The sequence below is a fragment of the Spea bombifrons genome, chromosome 9, assembly GCF_027358695.1.
Source record: "Spea bombifrons isolate aSpeBom1 chromosome 9, aSpeBom1.2.pri, whole genome shotgun sequence".
NCBI classification, from domain to species: Eukaryota; Metazoa; Chordata; class Amphibia; order Anura; family Pelobatidae; genus Spea; species Spea bombifrons.
In genome coordinates, this window is record NC_071095.1 from 13,393,699 (window position 1) to 13,418,101 (window position 24,403).

General features: G+C 57.9%; 4 protein-coding genes across 6 annotated transcripts; all 4 read left to right on the forward strand.

Annotated features, from left to right (window-relative positions):
• The first annotated feature begins 946 nt into the window (after positions 1 to 946).
• On the forward strand, positions 947 to 8,192 carry VIPAS39 (VPS33B interacting protein, apical-basolateral polarity regulator, spe-39 homolog). 2 transcript variants are annotated; one of them, XM_053474634.1, is made up of 20 exons: positions 947 to 1,011; positions 1,568 to 1,714; positions 1,800 to 1,899; positions 2,036 to 2,179; positions 2,332 to 2,370; positions 2,620 to 2,684; positions 2,839 to 2,895; positions 3,028 to 3,120; positions 4,232 to 4,265; positions 4,732 to 4,834; positions 4,987 to 5,014; positions 5,092 to 5,168; positions 5,315 to 5,390; positions 5,473 to 5,607; positions 5,682 to 5,723; positions 5,833 to 5,922; positions 7,089 to 7,175; positions 7,673 to 7,762; positions 7,861 to 7,965; positions 8,126 to 8,192. In XM_053474634.1, the coding sequence occupies exons 2-20, from the start codon at positions 1,619 to 1,621 to the stop codon at positions 8,144 to 8,146; spliced, it is 1,482 nt and encodes a 493-aa protein (XP_053330609.1). In that variant the 5' UTR covers positions 947 to 1,011; positions 1,568 to 1,618; the 3' UTR covers positions 8,147 to 8,192. The 2 variants fall into 2 exon arrangements, with proteins under 2 accessions (XP_053330609.1, XP_053330608.1); XM_053474633.1 differs by having other exon boundaries at positions 962 to 1,011; positions 1,461 to 1,714.
• Positions 8,193 to 8,961: 769 nt separating this feature from the next.
• NOXRED1 (NADP dependent oxidoreductase domain containing 1) lies at positions 8,962 to 13,151 on the forward strand. Its single transcript, XM_053474325.1, has 7 exons — positions 8,962 to 9,004; positions 9,351 to 9,543; positions 9,944 to 10,134; positions 10,438 to 10,618; positions 10,700 to 10,845; positions 12,520 to 12,718; positions 12,920 to 13,151. Exons 1-7 carry the CDS (start codon positions 8,962 to 8,964, stop codon positions 13,149 to 13,151), a joined length of 1,185 nt encoding a protein of 394 aa, XP_053330300.1.
• A 937-nt stretch (positions 13,152 to 14,088) lies between these two features.
• TMED8 (transmembrane p24 trafficking protein family member 8) lies at positions 14,089 to 18,471 on the forward strand. Of its 2 annotated transcripts, none has more exons than XM_053474975.1 (6): positions 14,089 to 14,204; positions 16,733 to 16,817; positions 16,949 to 17,042; positions 17,151 to 17,304; positions 17,398 to 17,694; positions 18,136 to 18,471. In XM_053474975.1, exons 1-6 carry the CDS (start codon positions 14,108 to 14,110, stop codon positions 18,351 to 18,353), a joined length of 945 nt encoding a protein of 314 aa, XP_053330950.1. In that variant the 5' UTR covers positions 14,089 to 14,107; the 3' UTR covers positions 18,354 to 18,471. The 2 variants fall into 2 exon arrangements, with proteins under 2 accessions (XP_053330950.1, XP_053330949.1); XM_053474974.1 differs by lacking the exon at positions 14,089 to 14,204 and adding an exon at positions 15,493 to 15,773.
• A 1,802-nt stretch (positions 18,472 to 20,273) lies between these two features.
• Positions 20,274 to 24,397, forward strand: LOC128504287 (uncharacterized). The gene is made up of 12 exons (XM_053474326.1): positions 20,274 to 20,335; positions 20,954 to 21,060; positions 21,168 to 21,235; positions 21,664 to 21,792; positions 21,872 to 22,058; positions 22,213 to 22,335; positions 22,569 to 22,756; positions 22,845 to 23,041; positions 23,198 to 23,295; positions 23,395 to 23,455; positions 23,714 to 23,811; positions 23,996 to 24,397. Exons 1-12 carry the CDS (start codon positions 20,274 to 20,276, stop codon positions 24,211 to 24,213), a joined length of 1,536 nt encoding a protein of 511 aa, XP_053330301.1. The 3' UTR covers positions 24,214 to 24,397.
• Positions 24,398 to 24,403: the final 6 nt, after the last annotated feature.

Here is a 24,403-nt window from a genome sequence, read left to right on the forward strand (position 1 = left end):
TTTCGGGAAAGCATAGTGTTTCGCAGCATCACACTAGTACCCGGGCTCCACCAGTAACACCGACAGGCTCGCCCTTAACAGCAATGGCCGCCGGGTGCCAAGGGCCACAGCCGCTATAGCGTGCGGATGCAGCCATGTTAGGTGTGGCAGATAACTAGAAGGAGTATAAATAACCCCAATGGGTTTAACACGCAGACACACGCTGTATGCCTTTTGGACAAAAGCCTCCCATCTAGTGAAGGGTTATGTCCCAGAGAATGGCCCTTGCAAGAGGGTATGTTCCAGGCGGCCCTGCGCGGGGCATTAATATGACACCCCAGTTAAAGGAGACGTCTAAATTGGAGAAAGGGGGGGTATTTCAGGGGTCCTGTCTGGGTTACACGCCCCAAACCAGTTCATTACTCCCGGATACAGACTTCTTCCAGAAAGCAAGATGGCTTCCCTGGTAACGCACAATGCAGCTGTACTGATGCAAAGCGAAATGGTCTTATCACCATGGTAACTGGTGACCGGACCACTCCACCAGATCACTAATTGTACAAAACCCCAGCCATAAGGTACAGCTTCTACAAGACAGAGGCTTGGGAGGTACACCATACTGTGGGGCAAAACTGGTATAACCCCAGAGTGGTCCAGTTATTATATTATTATTATTATTATTATTATTATTATTATACATCCATGACTGGGAACCCTGTATGTATTGTAACCGTTTGCCCAAATTACCCGATTAGGGGGGCTGGCTGGGGCAATTCATGCAATAAAGAAAAGAAAAAAATGATCTAGTGGGAGGAGCCGGCACGCTCCGCAGTGGCTTCCGGGAGTAGTAGTTTATTTCTGGCACGCAAGTTGCAGGCGAGCAGGGCTGCTGGGAGTTGTAGTTCGGTGTCTGTCGATTTCTACCACATCCAAATACGGACAGAGCTGTAAGAACTACATATCCCGGCATGCACCGGAAAGACGCTGTCTGCGACTCGCTGAGGCTGGGCACACATCGCTGTAATACAAGGGGTAATATCTCCCTGTTACTGTGTGTTGGCTACTTGCCCCCTTTCTTCTTGTGTCACCCTGCCACCCACCTATCTGCCCCCTTTCTTTCTGTGTTACCCTGTCACTCATATATCTGCCCCTTCTTGTGTTACCCTGTCACCTATACCTCTGCCTCTTCCTGTGTTACCCTGACACCTATGTGCCCCTCTCTCTTTGTTGCCCAGTCACCTGCCACTGCCCGTTAAATGCCCCATGTGCATACATTCTGTGTATTTGGGGTAACTGTGCTGTCTGTGGGCCCCTGGGCCGTAGCCTGGGCTGCCTGTGAATGCAGGGAATGTCTACTGAATGGTGTTAAAGTTGAGGCTGCTCAGCGCAGTGTCCTAGGGGTGGCGCTCTCGCCGTGTGTCATTTGATTTTATTTGCCCCATGGCACTTTCCTGTGACGTTCTCCTCTCTGTGCCCTGCAGACCCCCTAAGCTTACCCCCTGGCCGTGTAACCCTGACCCCATGTGTTGATGTCACGCTGTTCTTTTGGAGGTGTTGCCGTGACTCTCGTGTTGCCGTTGTCTCACAGACGTGCGCCGCGGTACCCTCTCTCGCCGCCGTGTCCTAGCGGTCAGTCCAAATGTCCAGGACTAAAGCCGACGAGGAAGACTACTGGCACAGCTCCAAGTTCAAGGCTTTCACGTTCGATGACGACGACGATGATGAACTGTCTCAGGTACGGGGGTCTGTCGCTTTTATTCCAGGTCGTGACGAGGTGAATCCGTTCTAAGCGGCTGTCTGTCTGTCTGTCTGTCTCGCAGCTGAAGGAGTCCAAGCGCGCCGTCAACAGCCTGAAAGCCATCGTGGATGAGGATGATGATGATGGGGAGAAGTTTTCGTGGAGCGGTGATCCGGTGGGAAGTGAGTGATGCCCGGCGGGGGGGGCGAGCGGTGCCCGGCGGGGGGGGGGGCGAGCGGTGCCCGGCGGGGAGTACGGCCGTCTCTAGGTGTTTGAGGTCTCGTCGGTGGGACAGATGATGTAGGTTTATTTCTGCAGGTATATCCTGGTCCGTTAGAGAGACGGCCTCGAACATGCGCACGGGGGCCGAGACTCGAGAGCTTCCCCAGAATAGATCCCGAGCCGACGCTTCATCCTTCGCCAGATCTGGATCTTCGCACATACTGAGCAGCTTCTTCAAAGGTGGGTCTGGCTGTCCTTTCCCGCGGCCACGGTGCACACGCATGTGCGTGTAACGTTGTCTCTCCCCGCATGGCGTGTGCGGCCGTGCCCCTCTGACGCCGACCCCCCAAGCAGCTCTGTATATTTATTCCACTGTCGCTGATCTTGTGCAGGGAAGTCCAGACCTGAGAGCCTTCAGTCGCTTTCTGAGGGTAAATATCCCTTTACGTTGTTGTTAGTTGTGTATGTTTGTGTTGTGTACGTCATTGTTTGTTGCGTACGTTGTGTATGTTGTTAGTTGTGTACGTTGTTGTGTATGTTGTGTACATCGTTGGTAGTTGTGCACGTTGTGTATGTTCTTTGTTGTGTACGTTGTTGTGTTCGTTGTGTACATCGTTGGTAGTTGTGTATGTTGTGTATGTTGTTGTGTACGTTGTCCTGACTTTCTTTGTATTTTTCAGCGTTTCTTCATACGAATGTTAAGAGCTTCGCTCCAGAGCTACGCAAACCAAAGTCTGAGTATCAGGTATCTCCCGAGGGACGGAGGGGTTTGGGGGAAAGGAACCAACGAGGGGCAAATGTCTTGAAAGAGATGTTGGTGTCCTGTGTTTTGGGGCAGAATGTGTGATTTAGGGGCAGTACAGCGGCCCTCGGCCCTCACCCTTGTACTCGTTTTTCAGGATTACAGCGGGGACTGGAGCATCGAGGACAGCGTTCGGCGAATGCAGAAGGGCAAGGTAGGCGAGGGACCAGGTGTGATGGTGGCAGAAGTGGGATTATTCTTTGTATCAAACAGGGGGAAATCCGAGGAGAATTGTCTGCAGAGTCTGGGGGATGCTTTTAACCCTTCCATTTCTGCTGCTCCCCAGAACTGCTCCCTGGAGAGATTCCGGTCCCTGAAAGAAAAACTGCAGCTTCTGGATGTGGCGGTCAGACTGCACGATGGCAACGTCATCACTGCTGTGAGTGTCTAGGATGGGAGAGAGGGTAGTGCCCGTCGGGGTTGGTTAGGATGGGAGAGAGGGTAGTGCCCGTCGGGGTTGGTTAGGATGGGAGAGAGGGTAGTGCCCGTCGGGGTGGGTTAGGATGGGAGAGGGGGTAGTGCCCGTCGGGGTTGGTTAGGATGGGAGAGGGGGCAGTGCCCGTTGGGGTTGGTTAGGATAGGAGAGAGGGTAGTGCCCGTCGGGGTTGGTTAGGATGGGAGAGAGGGTAGTGTCCGTCGGGGTTGGTTAGGATGGGAGAGAGGGTAGTGTCCGTCGGGGTTGGTTAGGATAGGAGAGAGGGTAGTGCCCGTCTTGGTTGGTTACGACGGGAGAGAGGGTAGTGCCCGTCGGGGTTGGTTAGGATGGGAGAGAGGGTAGTGCCCGTCGGGGTTGGTTAGGATGGGAGAGAGGGTAGTGCCCGTCGGGATTGGTTAGGATGGGAGAGAGGGTAGTGCCCATCTTGGTTGGTTACGACGGGAGAGAGGGTAGTGCCCGTCGGGGTTGGTTAGGATGGGAGAGAGGGTAGTGCCCGTCGGGATTGGTTAGGATGGGAGAGAGGGTAGTGCCCGTCGGGGTTGGTTAGGATGGGAGAGAGGGTAGTGCCCGTCGGGGTTGGTTAGGATGGGAGAGGGGGTAGTGCCCGTCGGGGTTGGTTAGGATGGGAGAGGGGGCAGTGCCCGTCTGGGTTGGTTAGGATGGGAGAGAGGGTAGTGCCCATCTGGGTTGGTTAGGATAGGAGAGAGGGTAGTGCCCGTCGGGGTTGGTTAGGATGGGAGAGAGGGCAGTGCCCGTCTGGGTTGGTTAGGATGGGAGAGGGGGTAGTGCCCGTCGGGGTTGGTTAGGATGGGAGAGGGGGCAGTGCCCGTCTGGGTTGGTTAGGATAGGAGAGAGGGTAGTGCCCGTCTGGGTTGGTTAGGATGGGAGAGAGGGTAGTGCCCGTCTGGGTTGGTTAGGATGGGAGAGAGGGCAGTGCCCGTCTGGGTTGGTTAGGATGGGAGAGGCGGTAGTGCCCGTCTGGGTTGGTTTTGATGGGAGAGAGGGTGGCGTGTTGCCTGTGGTCCGTGTTGCTTAACTTGTCTTTTATTTTTAGGTTTTAATATTCCTGAAGAAAACCTTAAAATCCGGTGAGGGGGGGTTATTTGTTTCCTTTGGACCAACAGCATTCTGCATTGTCATAGCACTAGCTTAGGCTGTGGCGCAGCATAGTAGGGCGGGTAACGGCTCAACTAAGCTTTTCACAGATTGTCACAAAGTGTGTGAAGCGTGTAGTCTGTGACCGAAACACTTCCAGCAGAATGAGCCTCCCTGTGGAGTAAGATGCAACAAAGATCACCCTGTTGGCATGAAGTGTTGTGGTGTTTGCCTGTGTGTGGGACGCGGGGGGCCGTGTCTGCCTGTGTGTGGGACGCAGGGGGCCGTGTCTGCCTGTGTGTGGGACGCGGGGGGCCGTGTCTGCCTGTGTGTGGGACGCGGGGGGGGGTTTGACTGTGTGTGGGACTCGGGGGGCCGTGTCTGCCTGTGTGTGGGACGCGGGTTGGCGGTATCTGTGTGGCGCATGGCCGGGCAGTAAAGTGTCAGTGTTATTTGCAGAGATCCTGTTCCGGGAGCTGGAGCTCAGAGAAGTCGCCCTGAGACATTTCATCCACTTCTTGAGGGAGACGTCTGAGCACCAAATCCTGATGGATCTGCTGAGGTGAGCGTTGGGGCCACCAGCCTGCGCTGCATGGGGCGCTAACCGGGCGGCTGTTTGATGCAGGGGTAATTTGGGCGCAGACTCACCCCGCTGGTACTGAAAGGATGGGGGTTTCGGCATGTCTTACACCGGCGGTGTTTCCATCGTTGTAGGTTCCTGGAGCGCGCGGAGGAGCTGGCGGTGAGTGCGGGGGCCACGCGGTTGGCGGTCTCAGACGTGTCGGTAACCGTGTCAGTAAACATTTCCCGTTCCCTCAGCTTTGTAAATATAGAGAACATCTGAATATCGGCAACGCGGACGAGCGCAGAGACTTCCTAAAAACCCACTGTATCAGGTCAGTGTCTCATCCAGGGGTATCTGGTGGCTGCGCATGCCCACCTCTGCCTGCATCCACTCATTTCTAACCAATCAGTGCATGCCAACCTCATTCCCTCTCTCTCCCCCTCTATACTTACTCTGTGCCCCCTCTCTCCCCCCCAGCCTCCCTTTCTCCCCAGAGGACGCCTCCCATGTGCAGGACCATTACACGTTACTGGAGAGACAGATCATCATAGAGGTGAGACGGCTCCCCGCGAGCCCCGGACCCGTCCCTGTGGCTGCGTTTTAGGCGCCGGATACATTGCCTTCCTATCTCGCAGGCCAACGACCGGCACCTCGAGGCCGCCGGACAGGAGCAGATGTTCCGCAAACACCCCAGGAAGGCATCGCTGCTCTTCATGCCGCTCGTTACCACTCTGTTCTACTGCTGCATTTACCACTATACGGAGGGCGAGGTAGGGCGACTGCATGACCGTTACGGTGCGGTGGTAGAAACGGCGCAAACGCCCCAACCTGTCTCTCTTCACAGGGTACGTTCAGCAGCCCCGCCAACCTCCGCAAAACATTCAAGGTGAGAGCCGGGGCAGTCGCTGAGTGGTGAGGTGGAGGGGCCGGTGGCTGCGGAGGGCGGTGGGTTGTTTGGGCTGATGAGGAAGGCTGACGTCTTCTTATGTTGGCAGATTCCAGAAAAGTTGTTCATATTGACAGCGCTGGCGGCCCGTGCGAAGCTTCACGCGTGGAGTGACGTGGACGCCCTCTTTACCACAAAGGTTACATTCCGTGTCCTGTCTGCGCTCTCTCCTCCGTCTGCAGCCCTCTGCGCTCTCTCCTCCGTCTGCATCCCCCATGGGTCTCTCCTCCGTCTGCAGCCCCCATGCGTCTCTCCTCCGTCTGCAGCCCCCATGCGTCTCTCCTCCGTCTGCAGCCCCCATGCGTCTCTCCTCCGTCTGCAGCCCCCATGCGTCTCTCCTCCGTCTGCAGCCCCCATGCGTCTCTCCTCCGTCTGCAGCCCCCATGCGTCTCTCCTCCGTCTGCAGCCCCCATGCGTCTCTCCTCCGTCTGCAGCCCTCTGCGCTCTCTCCTCCGTCTGCAGCCCCTCTGCGCTCTCTCCTCCGTCTGCAGCCCCCGTGCGTCTCTCCTCCGTCTGCAGCCCCCATGCGTCTCTCCTCCGTCTGCATCCCCCATGCGTCTCTCCTCCGTCTGCAGCCCCCATGCGTCTCTCCTCCGTCTGCAGCCCCCATGCGTCTCTCCTCCGTCTGCAGCCCCCATGCGTCTCTCCTCCGTCTGCAGCCCCCATGCGTCTCTCCTCCGTCTGCAGCCCCCATGCGTCTCTCCTCCGTCTGCAGCCCCCATGCGTCTCTCCTCCGTCTGCAGCCCTCTGCGCTCTCTCCTCCGTCTGCAGCCCCCATGCGTCTCTCCTCCGTCTGCAGCCCTCTGCGCTCTCTCCTCCGTCTGCAGCCCCCATGCGTCTCTCCTCCGTCTGCAGCCCCCATGCGTCTCTCCTCCGTCTGCCGCCCCCATGCGTCTCTCCTCCGTCTGCAGCCCCCATGCGTCTCTCCTCCGTCTGCAGCCCCCATGCGTCTGTCCTCCGTCTGCATCCCCCATGCGTCTCTCCTCCGTCTGCAGCCCCCATGCGTCTCTCCTCCGTCTGCATCCCCCATGCGTCTCTCCTCCGTCTGCATCCCCCATGCGTCTCTCCTCCGTCTGCAGCCCCCATGCGTCTCTCCTCCGTCTGCATCCCCCATGCGTCTCTCCTCCGTTTGCAGCCCCCATGCGTCTCTCCTCCGTCTGCATCCCCCATGCGTCTGTCCTCCGCCTGCATCCCCCGTGCGTCTCTCCTCCGCACCCTCTCCTCGGCGTCTGTGTGTCCCTCTGCACTCTCTCTCCGCTCCTCTCCCCCCTGGCTAGATTATGATCTCCGTTCTGTTCCTGGCAGAATTGGCTGGGTTACACCAAGAAACGGGCTCCTGTCGGCTTTCACCGGGTGGTGGAGATCCTGCACAAGAATGGAGCCCCAACTCAGGTGGGTGACGGATCAGGGAGTACCCCGCAGTTCTGCCCGTCCACGTCTGTATGCTCCTCGGGGCGCCGTTAGTTTTGGGGTGACTTATTTACACACACACACACACACACACACACACACACACACACACACACACACACACACACGTGTCTTTTAACATATATGTCAGCTGAACATATCTTGCATTTGAAGTAAAAAAGTTGGTTCTGTATGTTTTTAGGTTTGAGGCCACCGAGGTCTCCTGTTCACGTGTTAGCCGTGTGCTTATCGTGCATGCTCTGCCCTCTGAGGGTGAGACTGCAGACATATATATGGAAATGGACACTCACACTTGCCCTGATAACGGTGGCGAGGAGTGAGTAAACGGAGCTGATATTTCTCCCCCTCGTATTGGGTCATTTATCAACGAAGCGCCCGCATGTGCTGTAGCGCTGCGCGTGGTCATTAACCCTTTGGTGCCTGGGCTGAGTGTACTTCCTGCCACCGTCTGCCCGCAGGTTGTACAGGATTACGTCCGGCTGGTGGAAGACAGCGAGACCAGACTAGCCCTGGGAAGCAAATACAAGTGCCATGACGTGGTGATCGATGTGAGTGGGGCTGCGCGTGCACGGCGCCGGGGGCCCGTCTGGTGGGTCGCATCGCCCCCTGTTGGTAAGATGACAAACGCTCTCATTATCCCCCCCAGACGTACCGAGACCTGAAGGAGCGCCAGCAGCTGATGGTTTATCGCTGTAAAGTGGAGCGCGGATCGCCCGAGGAGCACAAGATCGACCTGATCCTGAGCAACACGGTGAGGAGCCGGGCGGCGTGGCCTGGACTGCGTGTGCTAAACACGTGGTGCGGGATCCTGGGGGCGCCGGGTGCCATCTCCTCAGGAGGGGGGGGGGGGGGTTAGGCAGTTTTCGGTCGTGGATTTCATTCTCACGTCTGATTTCTTTTTTCCCGTCCAGCAAATCCGGTGGAAGAACTGACGGGCCGGAGCCGCTCGCTGCCGATAATAAAGAGCCGTTTCTATCACTCCCGCTCTCCGTGTTGGCTGTTTGTAGGATAGCAGAGGGTTGGGTTGCGTGTGTGTGAAAGGTGTACATGCGTGTAGACAGGGGCTTAGCGTGCGGCATATTTACACGTATAGCTACTCCACAGAGGAGCCACCACGCAGACACATTTCTCCAAGGTGTTTATGTGAAGTGTCAGCTCTGCGGGAGAGAACACCTTGCCTGCTGCCTCGCTGGAGCCCCCCTCCTCGCAGTGCCCCTGAAGCTCTTTCACGGGGTCCGTCAGCAGGACATGTATCTGCATCAGGGTGAGGTGAAGCAGGCTGAGGGTGGTGGGAGTTATATTTCAGTATAGAGCCTTATCCACATGCGTGAGATGCTGCAGTTCTGTGCTGGGTAGGTATACTGGCAGCTGATACAAAGCATGGCCGCTGCCACGGGGTAGTCACATCCCCGGTGTGGCAATGAGTGGCAGGGGGGACCCCGGACTAACGCTGTTTAATTCATACTTTAACACGGGGTGGGTACAGGGAAGGGGGTGCTGGTAGGGCAGGCCGTGCCCTCTATTTCACCCATCAATCTCCAGCTCCGGGATGCAGGAAGCGTGGCGCTGTACCCAAGTAAAACATGACGGCGGGGACTTCCGCTGTAATGGCTTCCGGCTGCTCCGATTGGCTCGCTGTGTTGCTGCTACTCCTTCAGTCATTGGGTGTCTGTACATACCCCCAGCGTCACGCACTGTGACTGGCTCTACTGTTGCTCTGGTAACGGTTGTGTAGTACTCTGTTGCTATGGATACAGCCAGGGGCCTCGCGTGGAAGGAGCATCCCGCGGGTAACGTGATCGGGTGGGGGGGTCTGTCACGGAATGCTGTCCGCGGGGCGTGTCGCACGGGCCGGGTCTCGCTTACCTCGTTTAACCCCTCGCTTCGATAACTGCCCCGTGACCCGACTCCAGCTTAACCCTGTAGCCGCTGAAGCCCCTCCGGGGGAATGACTCCTGCGGTGCGTGGACCCCACTGTCTCCCGGCTTCCGGGGCTTTTATTACCCCGTTAATTCCTCCGGTGAAAGCGATCAGTAGATGAGGGCATTATTTGCCCGGGATTGGTTAATGTTAACCCCTTCAGTGTATGAGAATGACGTGTACATGTATGTGCCCTGCGTGGGGCGGTCATTGAAGCCGTGTTCCCTTCCCCCGCAGATCACACCGCGCCCCGGGATCTCACGGCCGGCCTGACTTCGCTGCAGCCGGAGTGTGGGGCGGGAGAGCTGCCGGGAGAGCTGCCGGGAGAGCTGGTGAAGCGGAGGCTCCGTCTGGCTCTCACCGCCTGCGCCGACGCGCTCTTCTTCTGTAAACTCCTTCTCTACACCAGGTGAGCGGCCGTGTCCTGTGCTGGGTGGCGGATGTGGTCCGGACTGCGCGTGGCGGGGGGGTGTCACTTCTCGCAGTCACTCGGCAGAACGTGCCGAGCCGTGGCGTGCTCACGAAACAGGAGCTTATATTATGTGTTTATTATATGTGAGTACACACGCGATGTATGTTTTTATATGTGAGTGCACACGCGATGTATGTTTTTATTATATGTGAGCGCACACCCAATGTATGTTTTTATTATATGTGAGCGCACACGCGATGTATGTTTTTATCATATGTGAGCGCACACGCGGCATATGTTTTTATTATTTGCGAGCGCACGCGCGATGTATGTTTTTATTATATGTGAGCGCACACGCAATGTATGGGATATGAGTAGCTGCTTTCTTATGCTTCAGGGAGCCGGAGAGAGCAGGGTGGATACGTGGCACCGCTCCCAGGAGTCCACCGTCACGGGCAGACACCGGGCTCCGCGTGGGCATCGTTGGCGCCGGGCGGTTGGGCAGGCAGTTGGCGCGATGTCTGATCGAGACGAGTGGATTACGAGCGGAAGAAATTCGCATTTCCACACGCAGACCGGAGACACTAGGTACGGAGACACGACGGCTCTGCGCACGCGCCACAGATGCAACATCACACACGCAGACGCAGCATCGCTCACACACGCGTGCGCTCCCGCATACATATCTAGCTGGAATCTGTGGTCAAAGTGGCCTTTAATGTGTTGTGGAGAGGCCGAGGTCACGCACTCGGGGATCATCACATAAATAAATTACATGACCAGTGTGGACACGCGCGTAATATCTGCCACTGTAATGTCTGAGTAGACTGCGTGCCACCGGGACGTGGCGGGTATTCTCCGTGTCTCTGATATGTTTACCTTCCTCTGTAGGTGACTTCCGGGAGCGAGGCGTGATCTGCTCCTACGATAACGTGGCTCTCGCCTCCTGGGCGCATGTCCTGTTTCTGTGCTGCCTGCCGTGTCAGCTGCCCGGCGTGTGCGCGGAGATCGAGGATCACGTGGGACAGGCGTGTGTTGTGTACAGCCTCGTGTCTGCCGTGCCTCTGTCCAGGTACCACGCGTGGAGTCGTGTTTTGTGGCTTTGCCAGAGCTGGGTGATCCGTGTCGCTAACGCTGTGCTTCGCTCTGTAAGGTTGAGGCGGTTGCTGGGCCCCGTGTCCCTCGTCAGACCGGAGTACCGGAGCGCAGGGGCCACGAGGGGCCGGACCAGAGACTGCACGACAGCGGCCCTGAGAGACCCGGATCTCCTGAAATCCACCAATCCACGCGACTCGAGAGGTGAGAAACCGACTCGCTTCCCATACAGCCAATCCCAGCACCGCCTCAGCCTGTCCTGAAAACACATTACATACAGACCCGCCGCTGTCTGACCAGTCCTGATACCGCAGTCACACCCCCTACATTACATACAGACCCGCCGCTGTCTGACCAGTCCTGATACCGCAGTCACACCCCCTACATTACATACAGACCCGCCGCTGTCTGACCAGTCCTGATAACGCAGTCACATCCCCTACATTACATACAGACCCGCCGCTGTCTGACCAGTCCTGATAACGCAGTCACACCCCCTACATTACATACAGACCCGCCGCTGTCTGACCAGTCCTGATACCGCAGTCACACCCCCTACATTACATACAGACCCGCCGCTGTCTGACCAGTCCTGATAACGCAGTCACATCCCCTACATTACATACAGACCCGCCGCTGTCTGACCAGTCCTGATACCGCAGTCACATCCCCTACATTACATACAGCCCCGCCGCTGTCTGACCAGTCCTGATAACGCAGTCACACCCCCTACATTACATACAGACCCGCCGCTGTCTGACCAGTCCTGATACCGCAGTCACATCCCCTACATTACATACAGACCCGCCGCTGTCTGACCAGTCCTGATACCGCGGTCACATCCCCTACATTACATACAGACCCGGCGCTGTCTGACCAGTCCTGATACCGCAGTCACATCCCCTACATTACCAACAGACCCCGCGCTGTCTGACCAGTCCTGATACCGCAGTCACATCCCCTACATTACATACAGACCCGCCGCTGTCTGACCAGTCCTGATAACGCGGTCACATCCCCTACATTACATACAGACCCGCCGCTGTCTGACCAGTCCTGATAACGCAGTCACATCCCCTACATTACATACAGACCCGCCGCTGTCTGACCAGTCCTGATACCGCAGTCACATCCCCTACATTACATACAGACCCGCCGCTGTCTGACCAGTCCTGATACCGCAGTCACACCCCCTACATTACATACAGACCCGCCGCTGTCTGACCAGTCCTGATAACGCGGTCACATCCCCTACATTACATACAGACCCGCCGCTGTCTGACCAGTCCTGATAACGCAGTCACATCCCCTACATTACATACAGACCCGCCGCTGTCTGACCAGTCCTGATACCGCAGTCACATCCCCTACATTACATACAGACCCGCCGCTGTCTGACCAGTCCTGATAACGCAGTCACATCCCCTACATTACATACAGACCCGCCGCTGTCTGACCAGTCCTGATAACGCAGTCACATCCCCTACATTACATACAGACCCGCCGCTGTCTGACCAGTCCTGATACCGCAGTCACATCCCCTACATTACATACAGACCCGCCGCTGTCTGACCAGTCCTGATACCGCAGTCACATCCCCTACATTACATACAGACCCGCCGCTGTCTGACCAGTCCTGATAACGCAGTCACATCCCCTACATTACATACAGACCCGCCGCTGTCTGACCAGTCCTGATACCGCAGTCACATCCCCTACATTACATACAGACCCGCCGCTGTCTGACCAGTCCTGATACCGCAGTCACATCCCCTACATTACATACAGACCCGCCGCTGTCTGACCAGTCCTGATAACGCATGTATCTGTCCAGTGGTTACCTCGACCTCTCCTGTTTATCAGGCGCTGTCCACATAGCGAGCAGGTTTCCTGAGACGTCTCTATATGCGGCTCTGAACACATGCAGAGAACGCGGTCTCTGCCACAGACGGTCTCTGCGTGTCCTGAACGCTCTGCTGCAGGGTGCTGAGACGTGGGGTGAGGCGCCTCGCGGATCCCGGCTCCGGACAGAAGACCTCGTGAGTGCAGAATGCGCTGCCTCACTCTCTGAGGGCAGGTGAGTCAACCCTGTGGCCCCTGCGGCCCCATACTACCACACTGGGGCAAGTGAAGCGATTGGGATCTCACTGGGGGGTCTCCGGGAGGGGGGGGGGGTCTCCGGGAGGGGGGGTCTCCTAATCTCTGCTATCCGTATATTCACCATTCATTGAGTTCCTTGTTCTGACTGGCTCTCGTGTACCGTGTTGCTCCCTTGCAGTTTGTTCCCGTGGTTTGACCTGAGCGCGGTGCAGTCCAAGGAGACGCCACTGAGCCGGCACGTGGCGCAATCCCCTCGGCTCCAAGAAACGTTGGCGCTTCTGTATTTCGCGGTCTTAGGGATTCACACCATGGACGTGGAGGAGTCTGATAACCCACGTTACCCGGACGACGGAACGTGGAGGAGTCTGATAACCCGCGTTACCCGGACGATGGAACGTGGAGGAGTCTGATAACCCGCGTTACCCGGACGACGGACGTGGAGGAGTCTGATAACCCGCGTGGACGACGGACGTGGAGGAGTCTGATAACCCGCGTTACCCGGACGACGGAACGTGGAGGAGTCTGATAACCCGCGTTACCCGGACGATGGAACGTGGAGGAGTCTGATAACCCGCGTTACCCGGACGACGGACGTGGAGGAGTCTGATAACCCGCGTGGACGACGGACGTGGAGGAGTCTGATAACCCGCGTTACCCGGACGATGGAACGTGGAGGAGTCTGATAACCCGCGTTACCCGGACGATGGACGTGGAGGAGTCTGATAACCCGCGTGGACGACGGACGTTGAGGAGTCTGATAACCCGCGTTACCCGGACGACGGACGTGGAGGAGTCTGATAACCCGCGTTACCCGGACGACGGCTGTGCACAGGACAGGAGGGGTCTTTAGTGACCCCAATAATACATAGAATGTTTTACTTGGCCCCGCCCACCATCGCCGGGATCCAGGCTGCCCATTCGTCCAGCTGCTCCAAGAGCTTTTATTTGGCCCCTGGCCCCGTGTTCCGGATCACTCTAGGTCTGTTCCATGGCTCTGCTGTGTATACATGTGGTTCTGCGTGTTACACGTCACTGGTCCAGATGTCACAATTTACTGTTAAATTAGTTACATACAAGGGCATTTGGGTAAATGGGGTGGAATCTGTCACCACGCGTGGAAATAAAGACCACACAGGAAACACCTGCAGATTCTTTCTTTATTTCTTGTTTTGCACCCAAGTCATTGTGTCCCCGGCTCCTGGTGGTCCCCGGCTCCTGGTGGTCCCCGGCTCCTGGTGGCCCCTGGCTCGGTGGTTACGGCCCCTGCTTCTTGATGAACTGATTGTATGTGAGCGAATCATACGTGGCTCCCGTCTGGGATTTCTGCTCCAGGAACAGCCCCACATTGTCTCGGCGGGGTAACGAGATGCTGCGACTCCACAGAGGCTCGGTGATACCCAGCAGCTCCCTGACCAGCCTGGAGATGGCCTGCAGAGGGTTAATAAAGACGGGACCAGGGCTGGGTGAGTGACACTCGGATGCCCGGGGAGGAGGGTTAGCGGGCGCGCTCTCGGATGCCCGGGGCGGAGGGTTAGCGGGCGCGCTCTCGGATGCCCGGGGCGGAGGGTTAGCGGGCGTGCTCTCGGATGCCCGGGCGGAGGGTTAGTGGGCGCGCTCTCGGATGCCCGGGGCGGAGGGTTAGCGGGCGTGCTCTCGGATGCCCGGGGCGGAGGGTTAGCGGGCGTGCTCTCGGATGCCCGGGGCGGAGGGTTAGCGGGCGCGCTCTCGGATGCCCGGGGCGGAGGGTTAGCGGGCGTGCTCTCGGATGCCCGGAGCGGAGGGTTAGCGGGCGCGCTCTCGGATGCCCGGGGCGGAGGGTTAGCGGGCGCGCTCTCGGATGCCCGGGGCGGAGGGTTAGCGGGCGCGCTTTCGGATGCCCGGGCGGAGGGTTAGTGGGCGTGCTGAGTAAAGGTTTGCCTGCACTCACCTTCATGTGCTCAAAGTCAGTGACCCCGATCTGTGGGAGTGTGGAGCAGTTTACGTGGATGAGCTTCCTGCCGCTGATGTCGTTATCTCTAAAGCAGGCCTGAGAAATTAGACACGCGAGTAACAGACATCATACAGACAATGTGGGGTAACAGTGTGCGACAGAATGGTGCCAGGGGGTATAGGGTGGCTAGTGCGGTGGTATGGTGCCAGGGGGTATAGGGTGGCTAGTGCGGTGGTATGGTGCCAGGGGGTATAGGGTGGCTAGTGCGGTGGTATGATGCCAGGGGGTATAGGGCGGCATGGTGCGGCGGTATGATGCCAGGGGGTATAGGGCGGCATGGTGCGGCGGTATGATGCCAGGGGGTATAGGGCGGCTAGTGCGGTGGTATGGTGCCAGGGGGTATAGGGCGGCATGGTGCGGCGGTATGATGCCAGGGGGTATAGGGCGGCATGGTGCGGCGGTATGATGCCAGGGGGTATAGGGCGGCTAGTGCGGTGGTATGGTGCCAGGGGGTATAGGGCGGCATGGTGCGGCGGTATGATGCCAGGGGGTATAGGGCGGCATGGTGCGGCGGTATGATGCCAGGGGGTATAAGGCGGCACGGTGCGGCGGTATGGTGCCAGGGGGTATAAGGCGGCACGGTGCGGCGGTATGATGCCGGGATGTGTCATGCTGTGGGGGCGTCGTTTACCTCGTACTGGGGAAAGCCCCGGTGCCGCAACCAGCCCCCCACTTCCCGGCTGCTCCATCGCACACACTCCGGGCTCCGCAGCTCCATTCCTCCACGCGTCCCTATGGCAACGCTCCCTTCCGCTGCTCTCTATGGCAACGGGCAGCTGGCCCCCGGAAACAGCTCTACGAACCTGCCTTTACTTCGGCAACCCTCGGCTATTTCCGTACAGCGAACAGCTCCGGGCCAGGTGCCTGTGCTATGATTGGATGAGCTGTCAGTGGCCGGATGTCAGGCTCCTCCCCGGTGATTGCCGAGCGCTTCCGAGGCAAAGAAGTCTCATGATGTCTGTGGCTGAGGGCGCAGCATCCATGTCGGGGGCCCCAAGCGGAACCGGGGGCTCCTCACACAGCCCGGAGCCACGGCCAGCAGGTGAGCGACGCTCCAAGATATATAGCCTGGGGGCTGCTGCCCACTGCCGGGATCACAGATACCCCAGAGCATGGCAGCCAAGTGACTCCAGTCAGTGTCCGCTTTAGGTACAGTGAGAGCGGAAAAGACTGAAGCGGCGGTTCGGCCTCTCGGATCCCTTTTACTTATTCATTGTTTGGGATAGTTTTATGCTCATCCCCCTTTTCTTGGATGTGCCCGCGCTGCTTCCACTGGGAGTCTATTCCATGTATCCACTACTAGGCTCCCTCCCACCGATGTGCCAGTGCACCGTCTTTCAGATGGTAACATTTGCAAATCTCGTATTAGAAACATATTCAAACCTATTCAAATACAGCGGATCTACGCCAGGTGTGCGGAAACTCGCCAGGGGGGTCACTGGCAGGTGTGGGGTTGACTTGCCGGCAGGTGTTCGGAAAGCAGGAGGGGGGCTTGCAAGCAGGTTGGGGGGGGTGCCACTATCACATTGCTGATAGTGATAGCTGAACTCCGTTGCCCTTCACATGTTGCTGCCCCAGCCTATGGTGTTGCCCCCCATGTGCCGCCCCCCCCAGATGACCCCTGTGATGGGGTAACAGCTGCCCCCGCGGTCGGTGCGTCCCCCTTCACAGCAGCCATTCGTTACCTGCGTCTGTAATTAGCTATGTTGCATCTGCCTCCCCTGGGGCAGTTAATTCCCGTCCCCCCGGGATGAGGGCACATTTATAGCATGCTTTGTGCAATAATTACATCATGTGAAGCACAAGGGCCGCTCAGGGAGCACACTAACCCCCCAGACCCCCGTTACATACGTGTTCCGTGTTTATAGAAGAAATGGAATGTTTTGTGACTTGGGGCAGGTGGGAGATTATTAAGGGGCAGCATCACCTAAACCCCGCGTTTAGAGGACAGGAGGACAGATGAGCTGCTGACGGTAACAACCACGTCCCGCTCTGTCTTAGAGGCTCCTGACGGAGGACGAGATGCGAGCGAGAGGGACCCGGCTGCGTGTTCCCCGGATCAAAGCCAGAGCGTGGACCCTGCCCGGTAAGTGTACAGACTGCCGGGCGGACATCGCACTCGCCACGCCGGCGCTCTGCGCCTCCTCCTACACGCGGAAGGGACACGTCTGTACACAGGACACGCGGCAGCGCATATAATCTGTGTTATTGTTGAAGGTCTCCCGGTTCTGAAGTCCTGCCGGCTGAAGACCCCTTAACATGTTCCGTGACGGATCAGACCGAGGAGCCCACGCTGCCCCCGACGGGCGAGGTAAAGCTGCTGCAGAGACAGACGTCGCAGTACAGCCTGGGCCCCGGCCTACCTCATGCGCGTGATCAGTGAGTACAGAGAGTCACGCGCACTGTGTTTCCCATCCAGCAGGAGGAGCCCGCCCCCTCGGAGCCCGCCCCCTCGGAGCCCGCCCCCTCGGAGCCCGCCCCGCTCGATGTGCTCATGATCCAGTCTGAATACATGGGCTCTGTGAACGTTCTGAAAGTGGAGAGGAGTGTGAGTGGCTCGGAGAAGGGCCGAGGTGAGTGGCAGGTTGGCAGGGACTGGGCTGTCGTGGCCGAGGGGGGCAGAAGGGTCAGAGCAACGGGCTAATTTTGGGTTTGTTTTTCTGTAGCTCCGCCTCCTCCACTAGCCCCACCCACCACCTGGACGAGCGCCAACGTGCGGGAGTTTAAGGCCCGCATGGCAAGCGAGAAGCACGGGCAGCTGGTTGTCCGCAGGGGCGAGGTGGTCACGGTCAGAGTGCCCACCCACCCAGAGGGCAAACGGCTCTGCTGGGAGTTCGCCACGGACGATTATGACATCGGCTTCGGGATTTACTTCGATTGGACGCCGGTGACCAGCACGGCCGTGACGCTTCAGGTCAGCGAGTCGAGCGACGAGGAGGAAGAGGATGAGACGGAGAGTCCCTGTGAGTTTCCAGCCTCTGCTTATAGTGCCACGGGTGCCACACGGCTGATAATGGCTGCTCTCCGCGGGGGCCGGAGGACGCCTCGCTCTTCCAGCTCTGAGTCGGGTTGCGTGGTTTGGTTTTTGTGGCCCAATATATATCGCTTCACATCCGTCTCATGGCAAGTTATTGGGGGAGGGGTTTAGTGACTGGCGGAACCCATTGGCTGAGCTGCAATGACAAGTAGCCCCTATCTGACCTCTGGGACCCAATGAGCAGCCAGTGGCCCAATGTGGGCGCAGAGCATGCTGGGAAACGCTGGCCAGTGAGGACGGGAATTGTACTGGTTGCTATGGTACTAAAGCCACGCGTCAGAGCCGCCCCCCCCCCACGTTCGGGTTATTTAAAGGGTTAATTCTCCTGTCCTGGGTTGATTTGCTCTTTTTTTTTCCTCTGTTGCAGGGCACAGCCGGGAGGGCGACGTGGAGCGTGGCTCCGTGTACCGGTTGCGTAGCCGGTACGGTGAAATCCTGGCGGTTTACCGCAGAGACAGTCATCGCGAGGTGCAGGCGGGGAGCCACGAGTACCCCGGCGAGGGGGTATATCTGCTAAAGCTGGACAATTCCTACTCGCTCCTGCGCAACAAGACTTTGTATTTCCACGTTTACTACAGCAGCTGAGGGCCGCTGGGGGCCGGGGCTGGACCGGTGGACTGGAGCGTGGCGTGTGCGAGCCCGTGTGCGTGTTAGGCGTGTGTGCATTATGTGCGTGTTGTGTGCTTGTTATGCTTCCTGCTTTTTAGAGTGGGTGTCCGTGGGGCGGGGGAGAGTGAATGGATATTAACTCTTGCACTGCCATACAGCGCTCTTATGGTACAGAATGATGAAGGCCACGTGACCTCCACGCTGACATATAATGTAATGGATACGTGGCAGTCATGCGTGTTACGGTACAGTAGCTCACATGTGGCTGCATCAGCTGTAAGCCGGGCCTCCTGTGCATCCACGCGTTGGGACGGTAGCCCAAGTACTGGTGGCCCGGTCCTGTGTACCTGTTACTCTTGCCCACGAGATGGCGCCAGTGCCATTCCGCCCCGCTGTGTATGTATGTTTAATAACGTCCCGTGTAAAAACAGATATAGACCACGAGTGATCGGAGCTTGGGGGGGTAACTTATCGCTAGACGTATGTGATATTTTTATAAGAGGAAATATAATTATGATGTCATTGTTTAGATTACATTTAGGAGAATGATGAAAGTTGCAGCTGTTACGGGGGGGGGGATTTACCTCACCTTTGGCCTTTGAAGGGTTAAGGGGCACATTCTCTCTGATTGCACAGAAAATAAGCCCCGGGGAATGGGATACCTGAGTGTACGGCGGCCCCGGGACATGCAGGGGGGCTTTTTTTTTTTATTAGGCCAGTAAATGGTTAATAACACCACCAGCATCTGCCTCCGTCTGTTTCACCAAACCTGGGGCCGGGTCGGCCCCTCTTGTCGGGGTGGCCCCTCTCGCCGGGGTGGCCCCCTTTCCATGTAAATATTTTCTCTACGGATCCGTTTACAAGCTGCGCTGTTCGTACCACGTGTGGCCCCCGGCAGTACAGGCTGCAGATTCGGGGCCCTTTTACATTTTGGCTTCCATGGGACAGAGACATTAGAGACAGAGATACCTCGGGGGCATTAGGGGCCTGTCCCCCCCCCCACACGGAAGTGCCTGGTGGAGCCGTCACCATATTTCTCGCTCTTAATAAACGCGTTTTCTAAAATGTTCTCTGCTTGTTGCCCCTGAATGGGGGGGGGGATTCCTGCGTTATACCTGGGCTGGGGCAAAAGATATCGAGCTGCGGGGGGGAAGCAGCAGATCCCACTACGGCCGGGGTGGGAGATGGAGAAACCCAGAATCTGCCAGCGGATCGGCCCCCGGCGGCCCGTTTAGACAGTAAAGACTCAAACCTTAATCAGTCGTTGGTCTCGTCTTAGATTCAGGAGCCGTATGTCTATCCCGTGCATGTTTAATACCCTCACTGCTTCTGCTGGGAGGCTGTTCCCCTTATCCACCACTTTTGCTGGGGAGAAATAAGGGAAGGCCTCACATGTGCCAGGCAGGGATACTCACCGCTATACTAACGAGGATGATGCGGCAGAACATCACACGCTGGGCCGGAGGGACAAGAGATGGAGGCTCCTGGTTTATGTTCCAATAAAATGATACCCAGCAAATGGGGGGGGGCACCAAAGAGGGACTGGGCAGACAACACCGGGACAAGTGGGAGGTATGCATGGCTCGATGCTTTCTATGAGATTCTCCCTCCACTCCCAGATCACTCTCATCACCCTCAGCTACACATTAATTACTGATTTCATACCCACAATGCAATGTGCATCTGGCGTGGTCAGTGAGAGCTTTATCATTTCTGGCATTAACATTATCCCCAAATCCCGGAGCGGCCCCCGGGGGCCGGACACCCTGCGGGGAGCGGAGCGCAGTCACCTCCCGTTCCGCCGGACCCGGCAGCTCCTGAATCTGGATCTCACCCTGAACCTCCCTCTGTGAAATGATCAGGTGTCTCGAGGTGGGCCCGACGCTCTCGGACGCGATGGGTAAGGTGGAGTTTTATGCCCTGTGGTCTCTGCTGGAAGCCCCCCGCCAGCTCGTCAGGTGAGGTGGGGCAGTTATCGGGGGGGTGGCGAGCGAGAGCGTCTGATAGACACGTGTAAATGATAAAGAGATTTCACAGTGAGAGGCCGGAATCTAACGCTAGAGAGTCAGGGCTGTTTGGGAGCCTCTCCCGGGCCACGTTACTAATAAAGATGCCCCACAGCTTTTGGCTGGATAAAAGTCGTGGGGCCTTGAGCTGCCGTCGGAATTCTGATACACAGGCTGTGCTCTGAGTGTGAATGTCTCTCTCCTCGGCTGTCTCCGTGACGTCTCTTTACTTTTACTGCTCTTTATATTTATTAACCCTCTGTCTCGTGGCCGGTTATCTATCTCGTGGCTGGTGTCCGGTTATGTGGCTGCCCGCTGTCTCGTGGCCGGTGGCCGGTTATCTGTCTCGTTGTCTCTGCAGTAAGGGGGGGCGGATGAGTTTCCAGTTGCCCACTGTCTCGTGGCTGGTGGCGGGTTATGTGGCTGTCCTCTGTCTTGTGGCCGGTTATCTGTCTCGTTGTCTCTGCAGTAAAGGGGGGTGGATGAGTTTCCAGTTGCCCGCTGTCTCGTGGCCGGTTATGTGGCTGTCCTCTGTCTTGTGGCCGGTTATCTGTCTCGTTGTCTCTGCAGTAAGGGGGGGCGGATGAGTTTCCAGTTGCCCGCTGTCTCGTGGCCGGTTATGTGGCTGTCCTCTGTCTCGTGGCCGGTGGCCAGTTATCTGTCTCGTTGTCTCTGCAGTAAGGGGGGGCGGATGAGTTTCCAGTTGCCCCTGCCCTTGCCTCTTCCCAAACAGCTGCTGCTTTTCAGCCTCGGTGACTGGAGCTCCTACGTCCGGGACACGCAGGTCCACGTCCAGCTCACCGCAGGAGCCGCTCAACCGCAGCATGTGGGGACCCTGTCTGCCGGCTGCAGGTAACTGCCCTGGGTGAAGGGGACGCGTGGCAGGCTCTGACCCCCCCTCGTGTGACGTGGCCCTGTGTTCGTGATCGCAGGTCTCTGGTGTGGGAAGGGGAGTGGAATCTGGACGTGGTCATGGAGTGCGTAAAGATGGCGGCGCGAGGGATTCCAGCTAAGCTTCTCCTGACGGTAACCGGGCAGGTATTACCCACCTCCGCCACGAGCCCCAGCTGTGCATGCGCTGACCCCTCTGACTCCTGGACCCCACATGGGAGACCACTAGACGCATCATATCGCTGCAGCTCTGGGCTGCGCGTCCCTGTATAGACTCCCCCTTAACATCATAACCCACAGACCCGACTTCCGGCGCCCTCCACGTCCTCCCGGTTCCACCTCCTGCCGGGTTCTCATGTATTTGGGGGGTTCTTGATCTGTTTCCCCAGGTGATGAAAGGTTCGGGGTTCAGCAGCAGCACCCCGGCCAGGAGGAGGCTCAGTGAGGGTCCCCCCAGCTCCCCTCTGCTATCAGAAAGCACCATCGTTCCCGTGAGACCTTCAGACGTGGCGGCCGAGGTGGGTCCCCGCATTGTCCATGGCTGGCCCCCGGTGATGTGGGGGGAAAAGCTGTAGCCACGTTTCTCCCTCCAAACAGGACAAGGTTCAGAGTTCAGAGGTCACGCAGCTGTTGCCTGGGGTCAGACTGAAGGACTCCCCGCCACTGAAGGCCCCCGTGGCGCGGCTCCCCGACGGCGAAAGGGGCCGAAGAACGAGCTGGAAACAGGGGAACCCCAGGAGGCTTCGCTTCAGCAAGGAGTCTGAGGAAGGGACACCCGGATCAGGTGAATGAGACCCCCAGATACCCCCAACCAATGTCCCCACTACCCAAAACATCGTCCACTAATTCTCACAGGGGCCTTGGCGCCCTTATTCCTCCACGTGGCTCCCAAGTTGCTCCCTTTTTTTTTTAATAAAATGTGGGTTTTTTTGCCCCAGTTTGCCCCTCTGCGCGGTCCGGACACAGCGTTTGCCTCTGCGACCCACACACAGCCATCCTGATTGGTGGAGACGGAGCCAATGAGCAGCCGTGTCAGGACTGGCTCTGGAAAATGGAATTAGGTACGTGGCAGGATGGGGCCGGCGGCCATCTTTCTTTCCCAGCAGGCCTCATACAAGATGGTAGGCGATGCCTGATACGGGGATCGTCTGCCAACCCCACCCAGCGGCAGCTTCATTTTCATACTCTGTGCACGCCCGCTTGGCCCCCCGGACAGGCTGCCGAGGAGCCACGTGCGTTCCGCCGCCTGACACAGCATACGTCTAATAAATGTTTGGGGTTTTTTTCTCCCCAGACAGCGACTTCTGGTTTCCGATGGACGGTCTCTGCCAGGGCCCGGCCCCCCAGTCCTCCCGTGGCCACTCTGCGACCTTTGACCCTGAGACCAAGAAGCTTTATGTGTATGGCGGGATGCGGGGCGGGCGCCGGTTCAGCAGCGTGTATGCGCTGGACACGCTGGAGTGGACGTGGACTCCGATCACCGTGAGTTCTGCCCCTGTACTCGCTTTTGCCCCTCTGCGAGGCCGTGACTCGGGGTAGACGGGGCATAACCAGCTGTGTTGTCCCACAGGCCGTGGGGAAGGTGCCCACACTGTGTTACCACAGCGCCACCATGTACCACCGCGAGCTCTACGTGTTTGGGGGTCTTTGCCCCCAGCCCGGCACCGAATCCGGCTCCTGCGCCAACTCCCTCTACATCTTCAACCCCGAATACAAGATCTGGTATCAGCCCATTGTGGAGGGCGAGCGGCCGCTGGCCAGATACGGGTGAGGGGCCGTCCGTGGCGGATGGTGGGCCGTCCGTGGCGGATGGTGGGCCGTCCGTGGCGGATGGTGGGCCGTCCGTGGCGGATGGTGGGCCGTCCGTGGCGGGCCGCTGCCGTCTGACCCATAATGAAAGTCTGTGTTGCGGTTTCTTCGCAGCCACTCGGCGACTCTGCTCCGGAACCGCGTCGTGATATTCGGGGGCCGGCGCACCCCGTCTCCGGTCTACCTGAACGACGTGCATATACTGGACCTGGGTAGGTGGAGGGCGGTATATAGTGGCCCCTGGCCAATCTGAACGCGCAATCTGTTACTGTAACCCCTCCCCGATTTAACCCTCTCTGTGCCTCTCGCAGGGTACATGGAGTACACCTCAGTAACGTCTGCAGCCAGTGCAGAGAAGCCCCCCCCTCGCTGGTACGTGGACCCCCGACACCTCTAGGACCAGTATATCTGAGATGGCTCCTAACAAGAAGCAAATGAATCCCAAATGGTCCTTTCTCACCCTAACAGGGGCCGGATCAGGGGCCCTACATTTAACTCCTTATACCCCCTTAATGGTTCCCTTGCCGTTTTTCCTCCTCATTCCCCAATCTGCCATTTTTATTCCTGCTTTTTATCGGATCCTCGAGTCTTTTCTGTTTAAATTCCTAAACATTGCTGTTTTCCCCCCAGTTTTCACGCAGCTATACCGGTCTCCGATCACAAGTTACTGATCCACGGGGGCTTTTCATCCGGTGGGCCCCTCGCTGACGCCTTTACCTTTAATTTTGGTAAGTGGGGGCAAATGGGCAAAGTGCCAAAAGGGAACCGCTGGGGGTGAATTCCAGGGGCAGTTAGCAGATCCAGTGGACTCTTCCATGGTTGCTATGGTGATGAGTGCGTTTCACACTTGTAGGCGCATGGGGTCTCCGGGTATGGCGTCTGTCGCCGCGGTGACCTCTCCCTCTCTTGCAGACACCCTCTGTTGGAGCGCGGTGCAGTTCGGAGGGGCCCCTCAGCTCCCCAGGGCCGCTCACGCGTTGCTGAACCTGACCTCTTCCCACCTGACCGACTCCGACAAGGAGAAGCGCAGGGGGCGGAGCTTATGCACCATCCTCATCGTTGGGGGCTCGGACGGCTCCGGAAACTTCTATAGCGACACCCCCAGATATCACCTGGATCTCAGCACCTGATTGGCCCAGCTAGGGCTGCGCATGCCTACTAATGGTATTAAATGTGGCCATGTCTCCTTGGTACCACGGGTGGGTGAGGAAGGGGGTGACACACAGCGGTGGGGGGCGGTTTATGTGTTAATATTACAGGGCGATGGCGGCTCTCGCACCGTCTGCCCTATTTATATAAAACCCAGAATTTCACTCCTGC

Bases quoted from the DNA above. Each gene is read 5' to 3' on its own strand.
- VIPAS39 (XM_053474634.1), top strand. From the start codon at position 1,619: ATGTCCAGGACTAAAGCCGACGAGGAAGACTACTGGCACAGCTCCAAG. The intron at 2,685-2,838 runs GTATCTCCCGAG...CTCGTTTTTCAG, and splicing joins AACCAAAGTCTGAGTATCAG to GATTACAGCGGGGACTGGAG. The intron at 5,391-5,472 runs GTGAGACGGCTC...CCTATCTCGCAG, and splicing joins AGAGACAGATCATCATAGAG to GCCAACGACCGGCACCTCGA.
- NOXRED1 (XM_053474325.1), top strand. From the start codon at position 8,962: ATGGATACAGCCAGGGGCCTCGCGTGGAAGGAGCATCCCGCGG. The intron at 10,135-10,437 runs GTACGGAGACAC...CTTCCTCTGTAG, and splicing joins ACGCAGACCGGAGACACTAG to GTGACTTCCGGGAGCGAGGC. The intron at 10,846-12,519 runs GTGAGAAACCGA...CTGTCCACATAG, and splicing joins CAATCCACGCGACTCGAGAG to CGAGCAGGTTTCCTGAGACG.
- TMED8 (XM_053474974.1), top strand. From the start codon at position 15,494: ATGGCAACGGGCAGCTGGCCCCCGGAAACAGCTCTACGAACCTGCCTT. The intron at 17,305-17,397 runs GTGAGTGGCAGG...GTTTTTCTGTAG, and splicing joins TGGCTCGGAGAAGGGCCGAG to CTCCGCCTCCTCCACTAGCC. The intron at 17,695-18,135 runs GTGAGTTTCCAG...CCTCTGTTGCAG, and splicing joins GGATGAGACGGAGAGTCCCT to GGCACAGCCGGGAGGGCGAC.
- LOC128504287 (XM_053474326.1), top strand. From the start codon at position 20,274: ATGGGTAAGGTGGAGTTTTATGCCCTGTGGTCTCTGCTGGAAGCCCCC. The intron at 22,059-22,212 runs GTGAATGAGACC...TTTTTGCCCCAG, and splicing joins GGAAGGGACACCCGGATCAG to TTTGCCCCTCTGCGCGGTCC. The intron at 23,456-23,713 runs GTACGTGGACCC...TTTTCCCCCCAG, and splicing joins GAGAAGCCCCCCCCTCGCTG to TTTTCACGCAGCTATACCGG.